Genomic DNA, 22,518 nt, shown 5'->3' on the forward strand with positions numbered 1-22,518 from the left:
TGCTTCTCGCCAGAGCCGTTCCCCTGTGGTGCTGGCCCTGGCTCCTGTACCATTGGAGCCCATATGCTGGCCTCAGAGAAAGAGATCCTCCCACGGGAAGTCGGCTCCACCTGCCCGTAAGCCAGCCCCCAAGAACCCCAGACGGGCTTCGAGGCGGTCCTGATACGGGCAGCCCAGGGATGAGGCAACTACTTCTGACCCACTGAATGATTTTTTTTTTTTTTTACAAATGTAAAATAAATAAATAATAAAAAAAGCTCTGTGTCATAGTCTTACCAGTTCATTTTTGTGTAAGTGTGTTTGTGTGTGAGTGGGTGTGTATGTTATGCACGGGGGTGTTTTAGAGCCTCATCTTGTAATTTCTGTCTGTTTTTTTCTGCATTGTGGCTGATTTATTGATTGTATTTGACAAATAAAAAAAATGCTCTGTTTTTTGGTCTTTCCCATTCATTTTCAATGGTCGGTCAGTGTTGACCGTGAATACCAAAGGTGTCGCTTTTTTATTTTATTTATTTTTTTACAACCACTTCAAGCCCGTTTGTTTTTTTGTTTTTTTTTTGTATGTTCAAAAAAAGTCTTGTCTTGTACTGCTCAGATAAAGGAAAACATTTTTACTAAATGTGGAAAATGTACTGATCTTTAGATCTTTAATCGTTTAAAGTTTGTTTTTTACTGGGTGAAAGAATATATTTGTACTGTAAGCTTTTTTTTTCAGCCCTAATTTTCATCAAAAATCTCACCAAACTTTGTTAAATTTATGTATTAATTATTATTATTATTATTATTATTATTATTATTTTTAACAATAGGTAAGAAACAAACTTAATTCAAATTTAAAACAAGACAAAATTTATGCAGGTTTACTTCTTAACTAAATGTATCTTTATTATGGATTTTTAGATACTTTTACTGGAAAACAAAACAAATATACTGATTCAGAATTATTTCTCGCAGTCACCTTCTTTTGAACAGTTTAGTTGATGCACTTGACACTTGAGTTAGTCCTAGAACTGTCTTTTTTTTTTTTCGTGATATCAGGAGTTACAGTGACTGACATACTGCTGATGAGAGAAGGGGAATGTACTGCACTGATAAGATATAATGTGTGCACTGTACACTCTCCTGCACTGCAGCTGGAAGGGTGCAGATACACCTGGAGGTGTACACTATAGAGAACATCAGTCTGTGATAACAATGTTGAACATACTTCACAGATTTTCTTATCTGGACTTTAGAAAACCGTATCCATGGCACAGTCAATTAGCACAGACAATATTTTCGACTTAACAATCAGTTTGTAAAAACAAACAAAATTTGTATTTAAAGTAATTCACTAGAGATGAAATGTCCACTGTGTGGCACTAAAAAAGAGTTAAATATTCATCTAAACAGATGATGTTTTTAAGGTTAATGCTCTATCAAGTTTGAAACAAAACTGACCTCCCGAGTCTAAACCCTAAACCTAACCGATAGTGTCAGAAAAAGCAAATATGGGTTGAAAAACACAAGCATGTCATTTTGTGGTGCCTCTATGACACTTTTAGCTTACGTGTGGACTCGCGGGCTCTTCAGGACTCGTACCCCGCTCCTTAACATCACAAGTGCAATGCTCTAACAGTTGAGCTACCGCACAATTTGATCACACTCAAACAAGACTGTAAATGTAGTTGATTATGTAATGCAAATGTTAAAATTTGTCATGTGCTATAGTATTTAGAAGTGTTTAGATGTCATCAGATAGCAAGAACATTGCGAAATGTACTCGTGATTTGTGTGATTGTTGTTGAAGCGCCTCTAGTGTTCATTTCACCTGGAAACAGCCACGATATGAATAAAAAAACATGTAAAAATAATTTAGCAAAAATGTAGGTATAGTAACGTGATTCTCTAAGACCATGTTTCTATCAGTTTTGATGTGCTCAGAATATCAGCTTTAGATGTTTCCTTATCTAATAAACGCATAATGAGGACTTAGAAAAAATAGTGAACATGTTCTGCTTGATATTAACAAAGAAACATCAAAAGAAAACCTTTTGTACCACCTTGTTACACCACTCTCATTTAGGACCTCCACTTAGGTTTTTTTGATACTCACAATCACACAGAATTTACAATGAGCAGCCTAATTAATAAATCATGTAGGAGACAATCACTTAAAAACACAAAAAATCCTCAATTAACAGCAGATGGAGAGTAGACATCTGAAACTACAGATACTGCAGTGTGCACAGCTGTTTGCATTTCAGCAATACACTGTATGGAACCATGAGCATAAAGTAGAGCAGATCTGGTTGGAATAAAGATTAATTCAGTATTTACATTTTCACACTCGTGTGCACATGAATATCAGTTACACTCAGCGACAATGTTAAACAGGGTCAGGCTGATCAAACACGGACCCCAGGGCCATTTTGCATGAGATAAATTGTCCCTTGTGCTGTATTTCAAATGCTGCCTAACACTATGCTGTAAATATTTTGAGCATCAAAATAATGTATTATTTGCACTGACACACAATAAACATGATGATACTGCAAGGACAAAGATGAGTGGGATGTGAATTGCCAACCTGGTCTTGTAGGATACAATTTTGTTCATTTATATTTACGTGGCTTGTTGTACATATTACAGCAGTTTCATGGCGAAATGAACACATGGGTATTGAATAGGTAGCATGTATAAACATGAATTTACATGTTTTTTTTCCATGCACATACATTTTATATTGCATCATACTGTATACTTGTATACTGTATTGCTATACTGCACCATGGCTTTGATAAACATTATGTGAATAAGTCTTTTATGTGCTTTGTCTATGACGATATGCTCTGTGCATCTGGTTGAAAAAAAAAAATGTAGTTTAAAAGTTAGCTTAAAAGTAGCAAGCTACTTTTGGCGTGTAGCTTGTAGTGTAACAGAGTGGATGTCACAGAGTGGTGGTGGTGTAGTGGGCTAAAGCACATAACTGGTAATCAGAAGGTTGCTGGTTTGATCCCCATAGCCATCACCATTGTGTCCTTGGGCAAGTCACTTAACTCCAGGTTGCTCCGGGGGTATTGTCCCTGTAATAAGTGCATTATGAGTCACTTTGGATAAAAGCTTCTGTAAAATGTAACTTGCTACTTTTTCTGAAGTGCAGCTTTTAGCTTAGCTTAACCAATTTTTCTGTTGAGCAGTTGGGAGCTTTGCTTGCTATATTTTTTGAGTGGCTTGCCCAACACTGCCTGTGGGTTATGGAAGAAATGAAACAATGTCTTCTTCAAAGCTGTCACACATTAAAGACGTCGAGTTTGAAAATGTTCAGTGCATTTTTGCAAACTGTTTTGTAGAAGGATATAAAACGTAAGATTTGCATGGTCATAAAACCAAAGACTTGTGATAAATGTTTGACATTATAAAAGCATTTATCCAAATAAATTTTTAGACAGAAACATTATGGCATAAAAGATATGATTCCCTCTGGCTAAACTGTTGTAAAAAAAAGAAAGAGCGATACATTTTTATAGACGGGCTGTTTTTGAATTATTTCCACCCTTAAATCACGAGTGTCTGGATTAATGTGCTGCATTTTTATTGGCGATCTCATATTTTTCAAAACACAGTAAATCAAGCACATGAGAGTCAAACGGCTATAAGTAATCTTTTTTTTAGGCCAGATATTCAACCTGGTCTCTATTAGTCTCATAGAGAAAAATGTTCCTAAGTTTAACACTTAACCCAAACCATAAAGTTATGTTTTTAATAGTAAAATAACTTTTGTATGCCACGGAAGAAAGTAAACATCGGTGTTTGGAACGAGACGAGGGAAACGTTTTACAGATTATTGACATACGTTAGTCATTTGTATTGCAGAAATAAATATGGAATAAGGAACCACATTTTTCTTAAAATAAAGTGTTGGATAAGCAGCTAGCTCAAATTTGACGCCTGTATTGTATTGATTTGAAATTCTGTTTGTTGATTAGTTCTCTTGGGGAATAAAAGACGCAATCCTTTAAACGAGCCAAGTCGTACGATATTTTACGATTTCGCCATCTCGTACGGAGTTGTCATTAGACAATGTAAACATATCGGTCTCTATTTTCAAGAGTGCTCAAAGTGCAGCGCTACGACCGTGCACAACGTCTTATCCAATTTTCATGAGAGCGCTAATACTAAGCGCAACTTTCATGTCAGCGCAAAGCGCAAGTGGGTGTAAGTGGGAGTGTTCACGCTATTTGTGAGTGTTTTGTATGTAAATTAAGTGCCGCAAAGCGCAATATGCTATTTTCCTGAGAAACAGGTCATTGCGCTAAGATGTTTCAAAACCACCTCTGTTTCCAGTGCAAATTTCTAAATTTAGTTCCTATATTTGCAGTTTGGTCATTCCACCAGCAGGTGGTAATAAAGTTAATGTCCAAACGTTTATGAGATTTGTGTTAAACTATCTACAGTATATGTCATGTTTTTGTATTTAAAATTGTATTTATGATTTTGTTTATATTGGTGTTTTTCCACCTGTTGTCGTAGAGGGATTTTTAAGTCACTGCAAAAAGTGTCCGGTGGAAGAAGTTGGAGAAGGTAAAATTTTTGGATTTGGTATGATTTTTGTTGACCACTTCGTTATTTTGATTATATTTGTGTTTCATTTGAAGTGTAATCTGAATTTAGAAATATTTTTGGTTTAATTTATTTGTGTTTCAGTAAATGAATAAAAATAAAATAAAATCGACCGGTAGAAGTGAAGTGCGTGCCGATACAATCACAGTTAATAATAGTCATAATTTGTGTGTCAGTAGATGAAAATAATTAATAATACTTACATTCCCAATAATTTAACGGAGCGTAAATCCAAATCCTGACGAGAACAACATTTTCCATGTGTATAAAAGGAGTGTGTCATATAAATATGCCAGACATTCATTTGTTAATGCACAATAGAATGTAAGTCCATATTTCTATTCTTCTAATTTATTGAATACAGTCCATTTAAACTACCAACTTCTTATTAATGTGCTGTCTTTGTTTATATCACTGGTGCTTGACAGGAGATGGACTATATAATAGGACGAAGAAGAACCTCAGAATTTAATTGCACTTGACCCAGAGTCCATTAGCGCTTTGCGAGCACAATTTCACCAAACCCACTTGCGCCTAGACTTAGCGCATGCTTGCATGAAAATACCAAAACTTCATGGTCATGCCCATTGACTTTGTGCTTATGACTTACGGCTTCGTGCTAGTGCTCTTAAAATAGGGCCTAGGTTAAAGTTAACATGATATGATTCATCAGTGCATGTTATTCCCAAAAAATTACATTTATTGTAATCTTTGATCAAAATGTAATCATTTTCCTATTTGGCTGGCGTCACCTACTGTAGGTCATGCGGGCTATTGGTTAACATTAACCAACCTGTTCTCATAGAATCATGTTAATATACCTACATTTTGGCAAAATGATTTTTACGTGGCTTGTTGTACATATCGCGGCAGTTTCCTGGTGAAATGAACACTAGAGGCGCTACAACATCAATCACACAAATCACAAAAAAGTAAAACGACAGATCATCGGTACATAAACACTTAACTTTCGTCCTGTTCCTCACACGATGCTATCTTATAACATCTAAACACTTATACTATAGCACGTGACTCATTTGATCATTTAACTATATTTACAAGCTTGTTCGAGTGTGATCAAATAGCACTGTAGCTCAACTGATAGAGTGTTGCACTTGTGATGTAAAGGAGTGGGGTATGAGTCCTGAAGAGCACGTGATAATTTATTTTGACTCGTCCCTCCTTTTCTTTAACAAAAGCAAAAATCGAGGTTACAGTGAGGCACTTACAATTTTTGGAGGGTTTAAAGTCGCTTATAATTTTATAAAAGCACTTACATTAAATCCTATGTTATAAATTGTGCATTATTTGAGCTGTAAAGTTGTTTAAATCATTTTTACAGTCATTTTAGGGTTTTAGGGTTTGATTACATATCATCATGGCAACGAAGTTGCAAAATTGGCATCGTTTACACAGAAAAGGTTAGTAAGCGATTTCTATCACACTAAAGTCATGTTAACACACATATTGTATTGTGTCTATACTTTTGAAACAGTGAGTATTTTAATGTTTACAGATTGGCCCCATTCATGTCCATTGTAGGTGTTTCACTGTAACACAGAGGAAGGACGAGTCAAAATACATTTTTGTGGTAATCAATATTATACCACAAGTGCTTTCGATTGAGCTTAACTTGTATTGAACCTGGACTATTCTTTTAAATATGTGTATACAGGGATAAGTGTACACAAACAGAACACATGTATTCTCTCTGAATAACAGATCTGCTCTAATTAAGTGTGTGAAAACAGCGAGATTGCTCTCAGAATGCTCCACGCTAGAGGCATTAGAAACGCTGCTTTGAATTACCAGCCGAACAGGAGAAAGCCATAATTGGTCAACGCATGAGAAAATTGCAATGGATTGCCTTAAAGGCCGATTTTATTTAATTCATAAGACGAGAAGAGGCTGCCTTGTTTTCCTTCACTGATTGCTTTTGTATTCCATTATCTAAAACAAAACCAGGACGAGATTTCCCTGAATGCAAATGTGATGCCTATTTGTGTCAAAATGGAGGAGTCCCCACTCACCAAAGAGTTTAGTTTCAGGTTTAAAATGTAAATGTAGCCTACATCTATTTGAATACATTTGTATTCATTTATTGCCAAAGACAGGACAAGGGAACCAACTGTATTGCATTATTTTCCCTCCATTTGCATTTTTCTAACATTTGCTCACCTGGTTCACACTAAGGGCTTGGTGGCTACTACTTAGTTTGACCTTGAGTAATCTAACGGAATACGTTACAAATTACATTTGACAGCATGCATTCTGTAATCTGAAGTGGAATAATTTAAAAAGTAACCCTCCCAACCCTGTATATATATATATATATATATATATATATATATATATATATATATATATATACAATAAAAAAATAATATTCAGATAATTAAAATGCATTACATTATTATGGCAGAAAACAAACAAAAAGTGGCTTTAGAATCCAATGTATTGTTTATTTGCATAACATTGAATATAAGCCAATCATTGGCCTACAGTTCACATCAATCCATTGTGCAATTGAATTGGTCAATCAGTCCGAGATTTATTAAAATGGCTTGTATAAGGAAGTGTAAATGTACACCTGCGTCAGACGGATGCTTTTGGAGCGTCTCGGTTGCGTTGTCATAAACATATTATTTTTAGGTGGCTGTGTCAAGTTAAATGTAGTCACAGATTATTTAGCAGAGATGGGCCACTTCTATTAAAATTAATGAGAGAAATTGGAACACCCAACCAAGGAGCTCTTGCGCCCAACGGTCAACGGATGTAGAAAGGAAGTCCCGCCTTACAGTTAAAAGAGCCAATCACCTTTTAGATACAGACATCGCCTGTCAATCAACTAGCTAATGCGCATGCGCAGTAGCTGTAAAAGCTGGTAAAATTGCGTGTTTTAGCATAATGAGAGGCAAAGAACAAAATTTTTGATTCCGATTTTATCATATTTTATTGCCGATTTGAAATATGTTCTTTGATCGTAATCTTGACCAACCGTTTTTGAGATTTCGGTCTTTCCCCATTCAAGTAGATAGGAGTTGCAATGGCCGACAGTGGACTGGCTTGCTAGAAAGACTTTGACGTAGTTTAATACTTAGAAACACGTCTTGAGATCCCGAAGTTCAGATTTACGCTCCATCAAGCTGTGTTTTGAATGCAAGAATGTGTCGTCATGTTGTGCTGTCTGCTGAAGGGTTGGTTTGTTCTCTTTATAAGCTACGCATTGCCTATACAGCTGGAGTTTCGCTTACTGCCCCCTGGAGAAAACAGGTCATACTTCAAGGTTGAATTGCTCAGGAATCTTCCTTGTTACGGTCTGGGGACATGATTAATTGCACTAATTGCGTAAAAAAGATTGTACGCATTATTTTTATATATAATTAATCACACTGAATTAACGCATTAAATTGACAGACCTAATTTTAACACAAATTATAAAAAATTTAAAAAGTGCAGTGTGTCATAGCTGTCTGAATGTGATCTGCCAGGTCTGATTTAACTCCGCAGGTGTTGGAAAAACACCTCACTAGCATTTTCACGTATTAAAGGGGTGCTGTAGACTCACACCATCAACTCTTGGTGAAAAATACTTTCTGTGCTCCCACACGTAAACACTTTTGATCGACTCTTCTCAGTAAGAGACAAAGAATGGAAGAGAGGAGCACTGCAAGGGGCAGGGCTGAATAAGATAAATACAACCTGAAATTTGTTTTTTTATAATTATGAATTCAAATATAAACATCTGCTTAAACTCTCTCTCTCTCTCTCTCTCTCTCTCTCTCTCTCTCTCTTCTTGCCTTGTTTTCTTTCTGTCTATCTGTAACCTTCAAACTTATTTTCTTTTTTATTTCTTAAATAGTGTTAAACTTTTAGACAAGGCTTTGTCAAGCCAACATCAAAGTTTTTCTTGACAATCTTTGCCCATCTAATTGATTTATTTTTTATTTATTAAATTTTTGCTTCTTGTAACTGTCAAAGGCAATAACTAAAATTTACATTGAGTATATACAAAAGAAGGGATATATGATATATAGTTATGAAATATAATATATATAATATTTAAACATGTAAATAGTAAATATTCCAGGACTATACGTACAATTTAATAAGAGGCAATAAATAAATACCTATACACAAACTGGGAAAATGGACATTTATTTTAATTAATATTATTGGCATTCACCAGTAGTTAATATAAAGACACAGTCACACCAGCCTCTGGTTCAGAGTTGTGCATATATTCATAATTTGTTGCTTTCAAAATGATATGCTGATCAGTGCTTTTGTACTGTTTAACAATGAGAGGTAGGCATGTATTAAGACTATTCATCCATCACTAATTAGGGCCTCTATATACCGTAGGTAAGTTGCTCAATGTATTTAATTCCATCATAATGGCCCGGTCATAACTGGTCGAGAATGTAAGGGCATCCTGTAGTTATGTTCACATTTGAAAAGGTTTTGTTCAACAGGAGATCTTTATTCTTAAAACCTGTGTAACTACAAAGTGGCACTTCTGACATTGTACAGTAAGCGTGACAATGATGTTGAGGTTTCTGATGTGGACGTTTTAGATGAAATGTGTCATACTGGACTTCCTGTGCTGTCAGCATCCATCATATCTGCAGAGATGAGATGAGTCACTAATAATCAAACAGCAAAACAGCAATTATATTGGAACAATATGTTTAGAACTTGAAACAATTAGCGACAAAGACAAATGAGAGAAACTCGACTGACAAATAATATTCTATAAAGCTGAAATATGTCATTTAAATACTTATGTAGGGATGGGAATCATAAGGAAGTTAACGATTCTGGTTCCTTACACCCCTTAAACTCTGGTGAAATTTTAGGCTGCCGTCCGCAATTTTATACACTCAAATTTAAAAGCTTACCATTCACACATACTGTAGACTAATTGCAAAAAAAAAAAAACTGTCTAAATTTTCAGAGAACCCCCCAAATAAAAATAAAAAGAATCCAACTATTCATAAATAATATTGTATCTGTTTTTAATCCTATGATAAACAGACATTTAAAATAATAATAATAATAATAATAATTTTTTTGTTGTCCTAAATTGGTAAACAAGTAATTCTGGTTCTGTTCACTCTATCTCACTTTGCAAAGTCTCATTTTATTCCACTAGAAAAGCACTAGGAAAAAATATTTTTTTTCTCTCTATCACATTCCATCACAATATACAGATCTGAAATGTAGGTGGAGCTCTAACACATTTTATCCCTCACAGATGTGCTCGTCCATAGACATTCAGTCTAATTTTCAGTTCAAGCACCACCCTTGTTGTTTTTTTGAATATCTCGGCCTCTGAGTGGACTAGAAGCTCAATCTATGTCATTAGAAAGCTGAGATCCTCCCCTTTGCAATGACTTTATCATCAATAGTTGTAAACATATATTTGCAATGATTTGTTTTGCATGCTTTTCCTGTTGGATGGCATATTTTGTTCTGGACATCATGAGATATAGCATTAAATTATTCAGCCAAGCAAGCTCACTGACAAGTAAAAAATGGCTCATCTTTTAGAAAACTTCCTAAGGTAAAATCAGATATAAAATTTTTAGCTATTTGAAGCTTACAGCAGCAGTTATGGGAGAATAAAACTTGATTATTTTTAAAATCTTTTGAACTGTGATATTAGGGCAACAAAATAAACTGTACAGTCACATTCATGAGAATGAGCGCTTCCATTTGATATATGACTTGTCCATTTATGTGCTATGTGAAAGACTTTTATTTTCAGATAAATATTAAACCCCATTACCTCTAGGGGGCGCTAATTTGCTATGCAAATTTTTTGAGGCCTTATTTTGTTATTTTATGTAACATAAATGCAGAAGTGATGTTATCTCTGAAAATTTCAGATTCCAAGCTTTCAAATGACACCTCATATGCCTGACTTATGTAAACAGAGACTTCAGTGTTTTAAGCGTAATTTTTTTTGCGATATATCACACACCTCTAGACCTGCCGGTGGGTCCATAGAGTTTAAGGGGTTGTTAACGGTTCCATTAATGATTCTTTTAAGTACTTTTAAGGAGGAAATATTTGGAAATAAGAAATCAAACCGTTAATGGAATTGAAAATCACATGGTTTCTGTGGTATATTTTTTTTTAAATGGAATCAGTTCTGATTAAGAACTGTTCCTCGTGGCTCCTATCCCATCTTAATACATAGTGACAACCATACAGTATATCATGCATGCACAAGTTATGCCTGGCAGATGATAAAATGTCTTTAAAAAAGTCCCATAATCTTACATTGAAGGAGGGACTCAGTTCATATCTAGAGACCAGAATGTCATAGAGACTTGGGGGTGGATATACTAGAGAATCATGTTTGTAATCACACACATGATAACAGCTCTTTTGAACAACCACCAGCACAATCGATGTGTTTTATCTGGTATTTTACTACACATAACGTCTCGGTTACTGTCATAACCTCCGTTCCCTGATGGAGGGAAAGAGAAGTTGTGTCGATGTAGTGACACTAGGGGTCGCTCTTGAGAGTCCCGAACACCTCATATCTTTGAGAAAAGGCCAATGAGAATTGGCGAGTGGAATTTGCATGCCACTCCCCCGGACATACGGGTATAAAAGGAGCTGGCTTGCAACCACTCGTTCAGGTTTTGTGCTGAGGAGCCAAGACAGGGTCCTGGCCATTTCAGCGGGTAGTAGAGCGTTGTGGCAGGGGGGACACAACGTCTCGTTCCCTCCATCAGGGAACGGAGGTTACGACAGTAACCGAGACGTTCCCCTTCTGTCACTCACTCGATGTTGTGTTGATGTAGTGACACTAGGGGTCCCTATATGCAATGCCACAACTAGCTGAACTGTGTTATGTGGACTGCCGGTGCAGGTGCAAGCAAGCTGCTGCGTGCATAGTAGCAGGTGCACCGGTCTGCACGTAGCCTCCTCCAATGCCCCAAAAAAACATTGTATATTTCCCCACATCCCTAGGGGGGAAAGAGACGTATCTAGTATGGAAGCAGGCTGCGCCAGCTTTTCTCTCTATGTTTTCTCTCCACAGAGTATTCAGTTAATCGGCTGGGGCCATTTTAAGGCTCAATATATGCACCTGGGAAGGTGTTCATTTCCCATCCTATTCTTTCAGGGGGAAAAGACCCCACGGAGACCTCATCCTGCCCGGTGGGGAGGTAACGTGGCAAGCACGTCATGTGGGCTCAGAGCCGCACATGGAAGAGGCGTGGTGGTAGGTCCTGCCTGAAAGGGGAGGAGCTCTACAAACATGGCGACAGTGACAGAGAGGGCTCTGTCAAAGGGAGACGCAGGTCTGCCGACAGGGAGACCGTACTGCGGAAAATACATCACAGGGGGTTACCAGAGTAACAGGCACCTGTGGAGCACCTACCTCAGTAAGGGCATATTAGCACACGTACTGGTTCTGGCTGTGAATTCCTCCACTGAATTCACGAGCCACAGGGTTAGAGAGGAAGGACATCCAGGGTTCACGGGTTTGTGAACTCGCATGGGAACAGAAGCGCACATCTTCGCCTCTTTGGAGGGGAAAGGCGCTATACGCAAGCGATACACCTGGCTAGCTGTCCGTATTCCTGAACATACCTGTTCGTACCTGACAGAACACGGGACGAAACTGGCTCAACCTGGAGATTGTAAAATCTCGCAAAGGTATTGGGTGTTGCCCAGCCCACTGCCCTGCAGATGTCTGCTAGAGAGGTGCCATGGGCCAGTGCCCACGAGGATGCCAGAGTCTTTGTGGAGTGTGCTCGTATTCCCGAAGGGGCGGGCACGGCCTGAGCCTGGTATGCCATAGTGATGGCATCCACGATCCAGTGGGCAAGCCTCTGTTTGGAGACAGTGTTCCCTTTCCGTTGTCTGCCAAAACAGACAAAGAGCTGCTCAGAGCGTCTAAAGCTCTATGTGCAATCCAAGTAGATGCGCAAAGTATGCACCGGACACAGCAACGACAGGGCTGGGTCTGCCTCCTCCTGGGGCAGCACTTGCAGGTTCACCACCTGATCCTTGAAGGGGGTTATGGGAACCTTGGCCACATAGCCCTGCCGGGGTCTCAGGATTACATGAGAGTCAACCGGTATCGCTGACAGAGAATGCTTGCAGGTCCCCAACCCTCCTGATGGAGGTGAGCGTAATCAGTAAGGCCATCTTCAAGGAGAGGGCTTTCAACTCGACTGACTCTAGCAGCTCAAAGGGGGCTCCACAAAGGCCCAGGAGGACCACAGAAAGATCCCATGAGGGGAACAGGCATGGCCAAGGAGGATTCATCCTCTGGGCTCGGAAGAGAGTGTCGGGCGATCCCACCAGGTGGCTTCACTTTGCGGGTACAGGTGAACCGCAACCGCCTTATCCACCTGAGGGACCTCCGTATACCTGTGGGCCACCCCGCCATCGAGGGTAGTGAGAGCAGACAAGCTGGGAGGTCAGTTTGGGGCAGAAAAAGGTGCCCTCCACGACCTCGTCAGCTCGTCGTGCACTTCCAGAAAGAAAGGGACCGGGGTGGGGGGTGGGGGGGCATGGCTGTGAGCAGCGCCCCGAACCCAGGAACCAATCATCTAGCCACAAGGGCTCAGGGGACTCCAACCCGACACACGCGGCGGCCTGGGCAAGCATGGTGGTCATCTCGCTGTCAGCCTCAGACTGGGTGGGCCAACCTGAAGGTGGCAGGGGTGAGCTGGTCTCCTCTCGGAACTCGCCGGGGGAAAACGAGCGTGCTGGGGAATGGGAGGTCCGCGGAGATTTACCTGGCAGAGCCGCGCCCAATGAAGCCCCCAAATCGCCTCCAGCGCCAGCTGGGCCTGCCTCGTACCCGGAGGTAAAAGGCGAGGCGCCGTGGGTGGCTAGAGTGGCTTTCCCCCGGAAGAAGGAAATCCGCGACCGCAACGTTGCCATGGTCATATCCTCACAATGAGAACATGAACCATACGAACACTGCCTCAGTGTGATCGCTGCCCAGACACGTGAGGCAGCGCCCATGGCCGTCGGAAGTGGAGAGATAGCGACCGCATCCAGGAATCACACAAAGACGGAAAGGCATCTTTATAAAGACACATCTTTAAAAAGACGTTCAGCGTCAATGTGTGTGCTCTAATAGAGAAAATATACTCTTTAGCAGGAATATACACTCTTTTAGTGCTGTCGAAGTGCCCAGATAGTACAACCGCTCGGCTCCAAAGAAAAAAATCTGAATGAGTGGTTGCGAGCCAGCTCCTTTTACAGCCGTATATCTGGAGGAGTGGCATGCAAATTCCACTCGCCAATTCTCATTGGCCTTTACTCAAAGATCTGAGGTGCTCGGGGCTCTCAAGAGCGACCCCTAGTGTCACTACGTTGACACAACGTTGAGTGAGTGACAGAAGGGGAACTACACATAAGTCAGTCCTATTGGTGAAATAAGCTTTTTTTCTTTTGTCACATGGGAGTGATGTGTCATGAGATTTGTGAGGAGGATTGATGCCCTGAAGGGCAGTCGTCTCTGTGACATCCATTTACACACTCAATCACCTCTGCAAGACGTTATCTGAGCTGACAGCAGTTGAGTCGCAGTCTATGTCATAAACAGGATTAAACAAACACTATTGATTGGTCTGGAATGGGTCAGGACCTGTAATGTTATAAGGCCAAGCAAATGCAAACCTCCCCGGCTTTCTATATCTGGCACGATGTGAAATTAAAATCACTTTGGCAGAGCATAGGAGGTGCATTTAAAAATGGATTTTTGCTGCTTGTTCACTTTAGTTGATTAAAATGAGCAAATGCAACACAATGTGTGAACATTTTGTCTCAACCTGATTTCCTACCATTAATTTAAATTTGTAAATTGGAAGTTTACTTTCCATTTGCGTTGGGACGGCATCAGTAGTTTTAGTTGATCATAACTGGATGCAGGGGTGTAGGAACCATTAAAACTGAGGGCGACATGTCCCCCTCACTTTTAGAAATGACTAAATTCGCCACCTGTAAAAATAAAAAAATAAAAATAAAAAAAAACAACTGAAGGGAACAGACATTCTGGATCTCTTTCATAGTGTCATGTGTATGACAACAAAAATCTAATGTCATAGTAGCCTAAACATCTAAACAGTTATATTGTTCTTTCACTATTCTATGTTTTTTGTTTAGCTATAATTCTAAATGTAATGGAGATGTTTGTGGCATATCTATTTTAGAAAAAAAATGGTGATGTTCCCTAAAAGTTGACATGCTGTCTTTCAAATTATATCACATATTCTCAAAAACATAAAACATATTCTATTTTGTATTTGTTTTTTGTTTTTTTTACTTTCATATTGTGAAGAGAGGCTGATTTAAAATGTGTCCCCCAGTTTTCAGACCGTTCCTACACCGTTGACTGGATGTATCTAAATACATATATAAAAACAAAAAACTCACTTTTGTGAGTGTGAAAAATTCAAATGCTAAGCCACTTCTTTTGGACTCTCGATTGCATGCTTCTACACACAAATGCCATGGGATTTAATAATATTCATTAGAAAGATTAATTTCTCTGCATGTAACAGGTGTGATTACTAATGCTAATTGTTTTGGCAGTGTTGCAGGCACATAATGGATCAATATTTGTCACTGGGCATAATTCCAGCGTTGAGATTACGAGCGTCTGCGCTGTGAGAATTACCGACTCTGCGGAGTGCTCAGGGAGTGAGTAATGCATTCAGAATGATTGTTAATACACTGCATGAGTGAGTTCAGTCCAACAGCCTGTGGACCAATAATGCCCGTGTGAACAAACCAGTATTTACCAGAATTACTGAACAGGAGTTGACTGGCATTTTGCAGCCAGTTAATGGTGATCTGTCTTAAACCCTCAATATCAGTGTCTCTCACCTAGTTTTGCTTCATGACCCAGATTTTACATTGGGCAACCCAGCACAACAACAAAATTGTTTATAAACTAAAAAAAAAAAAAATTGCTCTTTGGCTGAACTTGATTCAATCATGGACAGTGGTTCTACATGCTTGGATTGAGTTTCTTTAAGTTAAAATTACTATGTAATCTCAACACAAGCACTTTGTGTAGAAAGAACCTAGTTGAACTGGGTAAACCCAACAAAATTAGACGTGTCAGTGTTACTCAAATACATCTCTTATTTCTTTTCCACTACTAACTAGTGAAAGTGAACATTAGCATACTAAATACATGCTGGTTTGAAGCACTACGGAGTATAGTTTAGTAACTATGCTATGGTTAGCACAGCATTAGCTCAACAAAGCAAGTCATACATTTAATGTTTGACATCTACCCGTCCTCATCATTAGCTCAAGCTCCACCCAAATCTCCAACATAACAGAAACTTGTCTAAATCTTAACATAACAAAACATTAAACAGTTACAAGTATCCCCCTTTATATTCATCTTGCACAAAAACACATAAAATAACACTTTATTTTAACATTTACTCTCCCTATCGAGTCCCATGAAAATCATCATCTATGCTACATTAACGCCACAAAAAGAATGAATGTAGTCCCAACTCAAATGGATTAAGTAAACTTACGTTTTACACATTTAAATGGATAGAACACAATGAAATGAAACAAAATGTTCTAGAGTTGTGTTGATTTAGTTTTTAATTAATTAAATTGAACACGCAGCAGAAATCCTTTTTATGAGTGTTTTGTTTATAATTTAGTTTATAAAGGCATGTCACACAACCTGTCCATGTTGGCATCTGTCTAATTTGACCATTTTGTACCGAGTGACAGATTAAATTGCACAAAAATAACGTAGAGTTTGACTGGACGCATGGGTTTTGACGTCAATAACTAAAGATATTGGAAGCATTTTATCCTCCCTTTTAAAAGTTGATAAGACTTTACTCTCCTAACTATCCACCATTGTATGGTTAAATTAAAAGTAACATATTTAAAGTAAGTAGAAATACAGTATGTTGTTTTTCACAAATCAACTTTGTCTAACATAGTTTTACAGTAAATCAGGACAATATGATTGTATGTACTCAATACTGTTTTAGAATAGCATAGAATAGATTTTTTTTTTTTTATCGAAAGTGACATTAATGATATAATTACAGTTTCTCAAAGTACCCTAATTGGTACTAATAAGTGTTTTTATTTAAATTATATAGTTACAAATGGGAAAGAATGACACAGCGCTTATAAAAATCTGTAGATTTTCACTTTGACTTCCTCTGTTTTAAATTCGTGTTGACATAGTGATGTCTTCGTGTGTTTGTGTGGCTGTTATTTAATTCTAGAATAGAAACTGTCCTGCTGTTTGATTATTTAGAATGAGAAAAAGCCTTGACTTGCACTATAACCATAGTAACAGAACATTTTATACCATCAGTTTACCAGACTGGGAACAAAATCACCACTCTACAGTCTACATCACACCTGGAACTGCATGGGGTTTGAGCTATTTAAACAGACGTGATTTAACTAGTTTACTTGCTGAGTGATTTTGCATTTATTTTTTCTCTCGTGGAGACTTATTTGTGTAATTCCTTAAATTAAAGCCTCTCTTTAGTATTCATGAATTTCCACCCCAGTGTTTTATTTCATTTGGAAAGGACAACCACACAAACTGTACACAATAGTGATGTGCAAAACTGCATATTTTTAAAATCGATTAGTCTGTGAGTTGCCTGTGAGAAGCCCTGTAGAATTGGTCTATTTTGGGGTCCATTAGACATGTTTCTTAAGGGGAGTTCAGTTAGACATTGCTTGTGTCTTAACAGCTGGACAGAATGATATTTAAACATTAAAAATAACATACTTTACCTTTAAAGTTCAAATGAGAACAAAAAGACCAACGCTGAATCATCACTCATACAAATACACACCCGGTATCGTTGTCAGGTGTCTCCTTCCATGCCTCCAGATCCAAAGATGGGATGTTACCGCAGTAAAGAAAGTCCTGTGGGTAAGTTCCTACCCTGAATGGATCAAGGGGAACCTCCGTCACGCCACTGTTATCACAGATGACACGAGACAGCGAGTGTGTTTGTAGTTCCCATCTTTGCTTTGGGGAAAACACACCTGGATTCTCCCACCAGAATCTGAAATGCATCCAAAATATCACAATTTTGATTGATTCAGTGCTTACTAAGAACACATCCACACTGATCCACTTAAATTTGAAATCTCCATTTTCAGTTTGCTAACATCATTGTTTTCCAAAGTATGAGAGAGAGTTTTCGGGAGTCTCAATTTTCGATGGAGTAAAAATATAATTTGTGGATGTGTGGATGAGAGGCATAAACATATCCAAATTAAAAATCTCCTCCTCCACTGAGGTTCTCAAATCTCAGCTGAGACTTCATACTTGGTGCTTCACGTTTAATTGTGAAAAAGCCGAGAACCAATTTGTGTCACTGACGTCAAAAAAGTTGTGAGATTTGAGAGCTATGGCAGAGGGGAACAGGTCAATATCTAAGTCCTTTTTTACTATAAATTCTCCTCCCTGACCATTATTTGGTGATATGCACGAAGAATGTAAATTGCCAAAAACAAAAGAAAAAAATGTTCAAGTGAAAGTGGAGATTAATAGTAAAAAATGACTTAATATTGACTTGTTTCTCACCCATACCTACTGTATCATATCACTTCTGAAGACATGGATTTAACCACTGGAGTCGCATGGATTACTTTTAATGTGCTTTTTGGAAATTCAAAGTTCTGGCCACCATTCACTTGCATTGTATTGACCTACAGAGCTGAGATATTCTTCTAAAAATCTTCGTTTGTGTTCAGCAGAAGAAAGTAAGTCATACACTTCTGTGATGGCACGAGGACGAGTAAATGATGAGAGAATTTTAACACAAGGCATTGTCATTTTTTACTGTTCAGAAAAGAATTGTGTGACTCTAATAAAACAGTGCAGGTTAACTGAGCAGTGTTTTTGCTTTACGAGACCTGTCACTGTAGAAACCATCCAAGTCTTGGCAACAAGTGTACCTGTCACCTTCCCTCAGCATCTTCATCTGTCTTCCGATCAAGCATGCAAACAGTGGCCCAGTCCGAGCGCCTGGCAGTGGGCGCTCCAACAGTCCACCGAGCCACACATCAATATTGTTTGGATGTCCATACAGATCCATTACTCTGTCCACCAAAGCTGCATTGCTGACCACCTCCATAAGATCTGATTTAGTTTCAGCTCTGTCAAATTCACAGAAAACCCTCCAGTCGTTATAACCTGTGACACCCAGAGAGAACAGACCAGCAATTGTGGTTTACTGGCTTTTTTAAGATCATGTGTATATCAAGTAAGCACCCAGATTTACATTTCCTGAAGGAAATACTGTACCAGCACCCAAACATTTAGAGTGCAATCACAGTTCAGTATGCAAATAAATGCAAGTATGAAGATTAATTACAGTTTAGTATTGCAAACATTGCAAAAAGTCTTGTTTTCATGGAAATTTAACAAAATTTCAGTTTATGCTTAAAGCGACAAAACTATTTGCCAGTGTGGTAAAAATAATAAACAACTGTGTTTTCCCTTTGAATTAAGTTTATTTTTAAGTAAAGTTTGTCAAGACAAAATTTTAAATTTTGAAAGTGTAGTTGATATAAAGATGTTACAGTAAGACAAACAGCCAGCTAGATAGCTAATCAGACAGCCTGTCAAATAGTCAGATAAACCGTCAGATAGATAGATAGATAGAGAGAGAGAGAGAGAGAGAGAGAGAGAGAGAGAACTTAAGATTAAAAGGCCTTTTCTGAGTTTGTTTATTTTAACATTTTTGATAGTTCAAGTTTGAATTAACGAGCATTCCATTGGCCCCTTTGAACTTTCCATCAGTGTAAGTCTGCTGTGTGTAAACCGTAAATACGATAAATTAAAAAAGACATAGCACACTATTCTAGATTAATCTGAAGGTCTGTGCCAAGTTTGGTGGATGTATCTTGAAAGCTCTAGGAAGAGTTAATGTTAGAAATTTTCGTCTCTGTTTAGGGATTTTGATAAAACCCTAAACCAAGTTTGTAGAATGAAGGGGGTTGCACACCGGACAACATTCCACATTCTAAAATTCTAAACAATTATTTTCTATAAATGTATGCACACCACTGCCGCTCGGCGACTGTCGGTGGCACCCAGCTACCACTTCAGAGGCTACTCAAATTTCTCCTGCACCTCAGAGCACAACTCGCATATATTCCATTAAATTCAACCCACATAATTATCAATGGACAAATATTATTTACTCTAGCCTTGTTCATTCTTGAAGAAGGGAAAAAACTTGTTAGTTTTTGTGTGTACTGTCTGGATCCTGAAACACATCGACGTGCCCTGTGTTTGATACCTGTGCCGTGTCCTAGCCGCGACGCGGTGTGCAACCGCCTTAACAGTATTAAGTAACATAATAATTAGAGGTAGACCGATATATCGGTTTTACCGATAGTTGCTTTTTTGGAACTATCGGTTATTGCCAAAAACTATGTCGATATTTGACGACAGTTTTTTCATCATTTCAAAATAAAATAGAGTCCCTGGTGTGTTTCAGACTTGTTTATACTTAAAAGTCCTGCATTATGCACCAAATCTTCATTTTTTTCTGGTTATTATTGGGATTTTGGTTGACCAAAAAACTGCATCTGGGATTTTAGTCAGTTTGGACTCTTTGTCTTTGCACGTCATAGTAAAGAAAGATTGATTTTTTTTAAAAAAATGTTTACTTTTTATAAATCGTTTTTAAAACTATCGGACGATTTATCAGTTATCTGCCTTTTCCACCACCTTAGATATCGGTATCGGTAAAACCTGCTGTCGGTCAACCTCTAATAATAATGGCAATATATATATATATAAAAGTTTAGAAACACTTGACTGAAATATTTCTCATGATCTTAAAAATCTTTTGATCTGAAGGCGTATGCTTAAATGTTTAGTAATTTATTATAAATTTATTTATTTATCACACTTATACAGTGAAATTCTTTTTTTCACATATCCCAGCTAAGCTGGGGTCAGAGCACAGGGTCAGCCATGATATGGTGCCCCTGGAGCAGATAAGGTCAAGGGCCTTGCTCAAGGGCCCAACAGTGGCATCTTGGCAGTGCTGGGACTTGAACTCCTGACCTTGTGATCAGTAACCCAGAGCCTTAACTGCTGAGCCACCACTGCCCCTAAAGTTGAAATTAGTTTTGTAGACAAAAATATAATTGTGCCACAATATTAATTTATTTCATTATAAAACTAAACTAATAAAAAAAAATAAAAAAATAAATAATAAATAAAAGCAGCCAATAAGTGCCCAACATAGATGGGAACTCCTTCAATACTGTTTAAAAAGCATCCCAGGGTGATACCTCAAGAAGCTGGTTGAGAAAATGTCAAGAGTACATGTCTGCAAATTCTAGGCAAAGGGTGACTACTTTGAAGATGCTAAAATATAACACAGTTTTGATTTATTTTGGATTTTGTTTAGTCACAACATAATTCCTATAGTTCCATTTATGTTATTCCATAGTTTTGATGATTTTACTATTATTCTAAAATGTGAAGAAGAAAAATTATAATAAAGAATAAGTGTTTCAAAACTTTTGACTGGTAGCGTATGTTACCAGATGAGGTTTAAAGAGGAAACAGGTTTATTAATACTCTCCTCCAGCGACACCACAGAATAACATGGAGGAATAAAAAAATAAAAATAAAAACTATTGCCAACTTTCGGTATAGATTTTTGCTGTTAACCGATTGTTCCAAAAAGCAATTATCAGTACCGATTAATGGATATGGTCTACCTCTAGAACACTGTATATATTCTTTCTTTATATGCACATATTACTGCAATCAATGTGTGAGCTAGGCACCCAAGTTTTTCACTCATCATTAAACTTTTGTATGTGAAGTCACAAAATGACTTAATTTGAATTGACAAGGGATTGTTGAATTATTTAATGCACAACTGAGATGGTAATAAGGTTGTGACACAAATTGTCAGCAATTATTCTGCTTACAATGGTTATCACAAGTGCATTTTGCTTGGTGGTTACTGGGCGGTTTCTTATTGGTCCAAGTCAAAAGAGGCCATTCCCAAGTCTCTATAGTATTCATGTCTCTAGATATGGCTCGAGGTCAAGAAAAGTGTATGTTACTGTTGTTACCAGGTAGACCATGATCTCGTCCTCGCTGCAGGTTTAGAGCTGCCAGATCCAAAGACTCAGGAATGTTCAGAACCACAAGTCTATCTGTCAGTTCCTCAGTCAATAGATGATCCTGGTTCTGAAGGGCAGCTGACTGGCCCAGAAGACCACGCATAACTGGATCTAAACCCCCTGTAGAATGCAAAACAAGACATTAAACAATGCATTGCTCACATTTGAAACTTAAAGTGTATTGGACGAAAACCTAACTAACTTTGCCTTGCCTAATAAAAATGTATCGTTCCCTTAAATAGTGTCAATGTTGTTAGCTTAGTAAATTGTAGCAACCATTTAGCTAACTACTAGCTTGACTGTAGTTTAACTCCTTTAAATTATGAGTAGCTTATAGCTTGGGAAGCCACAGTTTCAAAGTAAGAAAACAAAGCCTGAGGGAAAAAAACTGTTCTTGTGCCTGACATATGATTTTGTAGCTGAACCAAACCAGACAGTTATTGAAGTGCAGAGGACAGACTAAATGACTGCTGAATAGAACTGTGTCAGCAGAGGCTGTGGCAGGTTGAACTTCCTCAACTGGCAAAGGAAGTACAACCTCTGCTGGGCCTTTTTCACAATGGAATCAATGTGGGTCTCCCACTTCAGGTCCTGTGAGATGGTAGAGCCCAGGAACCTGAATGACTTTACTGCTGCCACAGTGCTGTTCAGATTGGTGAGTGGGGGCAATATTGGGGTGTTCCTCCTGAAGTCCACAATCATCTCAACTGTTTTGAGCGTGTTCAGCTCCAGGTTGTTTTGACTGCA

At 38.2% G+C, this 22,518-nt stretch overlaps 1 protein-coding gene across 1 annotated transcript in view; it reads right to left on the minus strand.

Annotated features, from left to right (window-relative positions):
- Window positions 1-9,010: 9,010 nt before the first annotated feature.
- LOC127455176 (thyroid peroxidase-like) overlaps window positions 9,011-22,518 on the minus strand; it is a 45,887-nt gene continuing 32,379 nt past the window's right edge. The window contains exons 9-12 of the mRNA XM_051722836.1: window positions 21,721-21,891; window positions 18,568-18,805; window positions 17,454-17,669; window positions 9,011-9,227 (exon numbers count right to left, since the gene is read on the minus strand). Of these exons, the coding sequence (XP_051578796.1) occupies window positions 9,212-9,227; window positions 17,454-17,669; window positions 18,568-18,805; window positions 21,721-21,891 (641 nt within the window). The 3' untranslated portion in view covers window positions 9,011-9,211. The remainder of the gene's footprint in view (window positions 9,228-17,453; window positions 17,670-18,567; window positions 18,806-21,720; window positions 21,892-22,518) is intronic.

Source organism: Myxocyprinus asiaticus, chromosome 17 (genome assembly GCF_019703515.2).
Source record: "Myxocyprinus asiaticus isolate MX2 ecotype Aquarium Trade chromosome 17, UBuf_Myxa_2, whole genome shotgun sequence".
NCBI lineage: Eukaryota > Metazoa > Chordata > Actinopteri > Cypriniformes > Catostomidae > Myxocyprinus > Myxocyprinus asiaticus.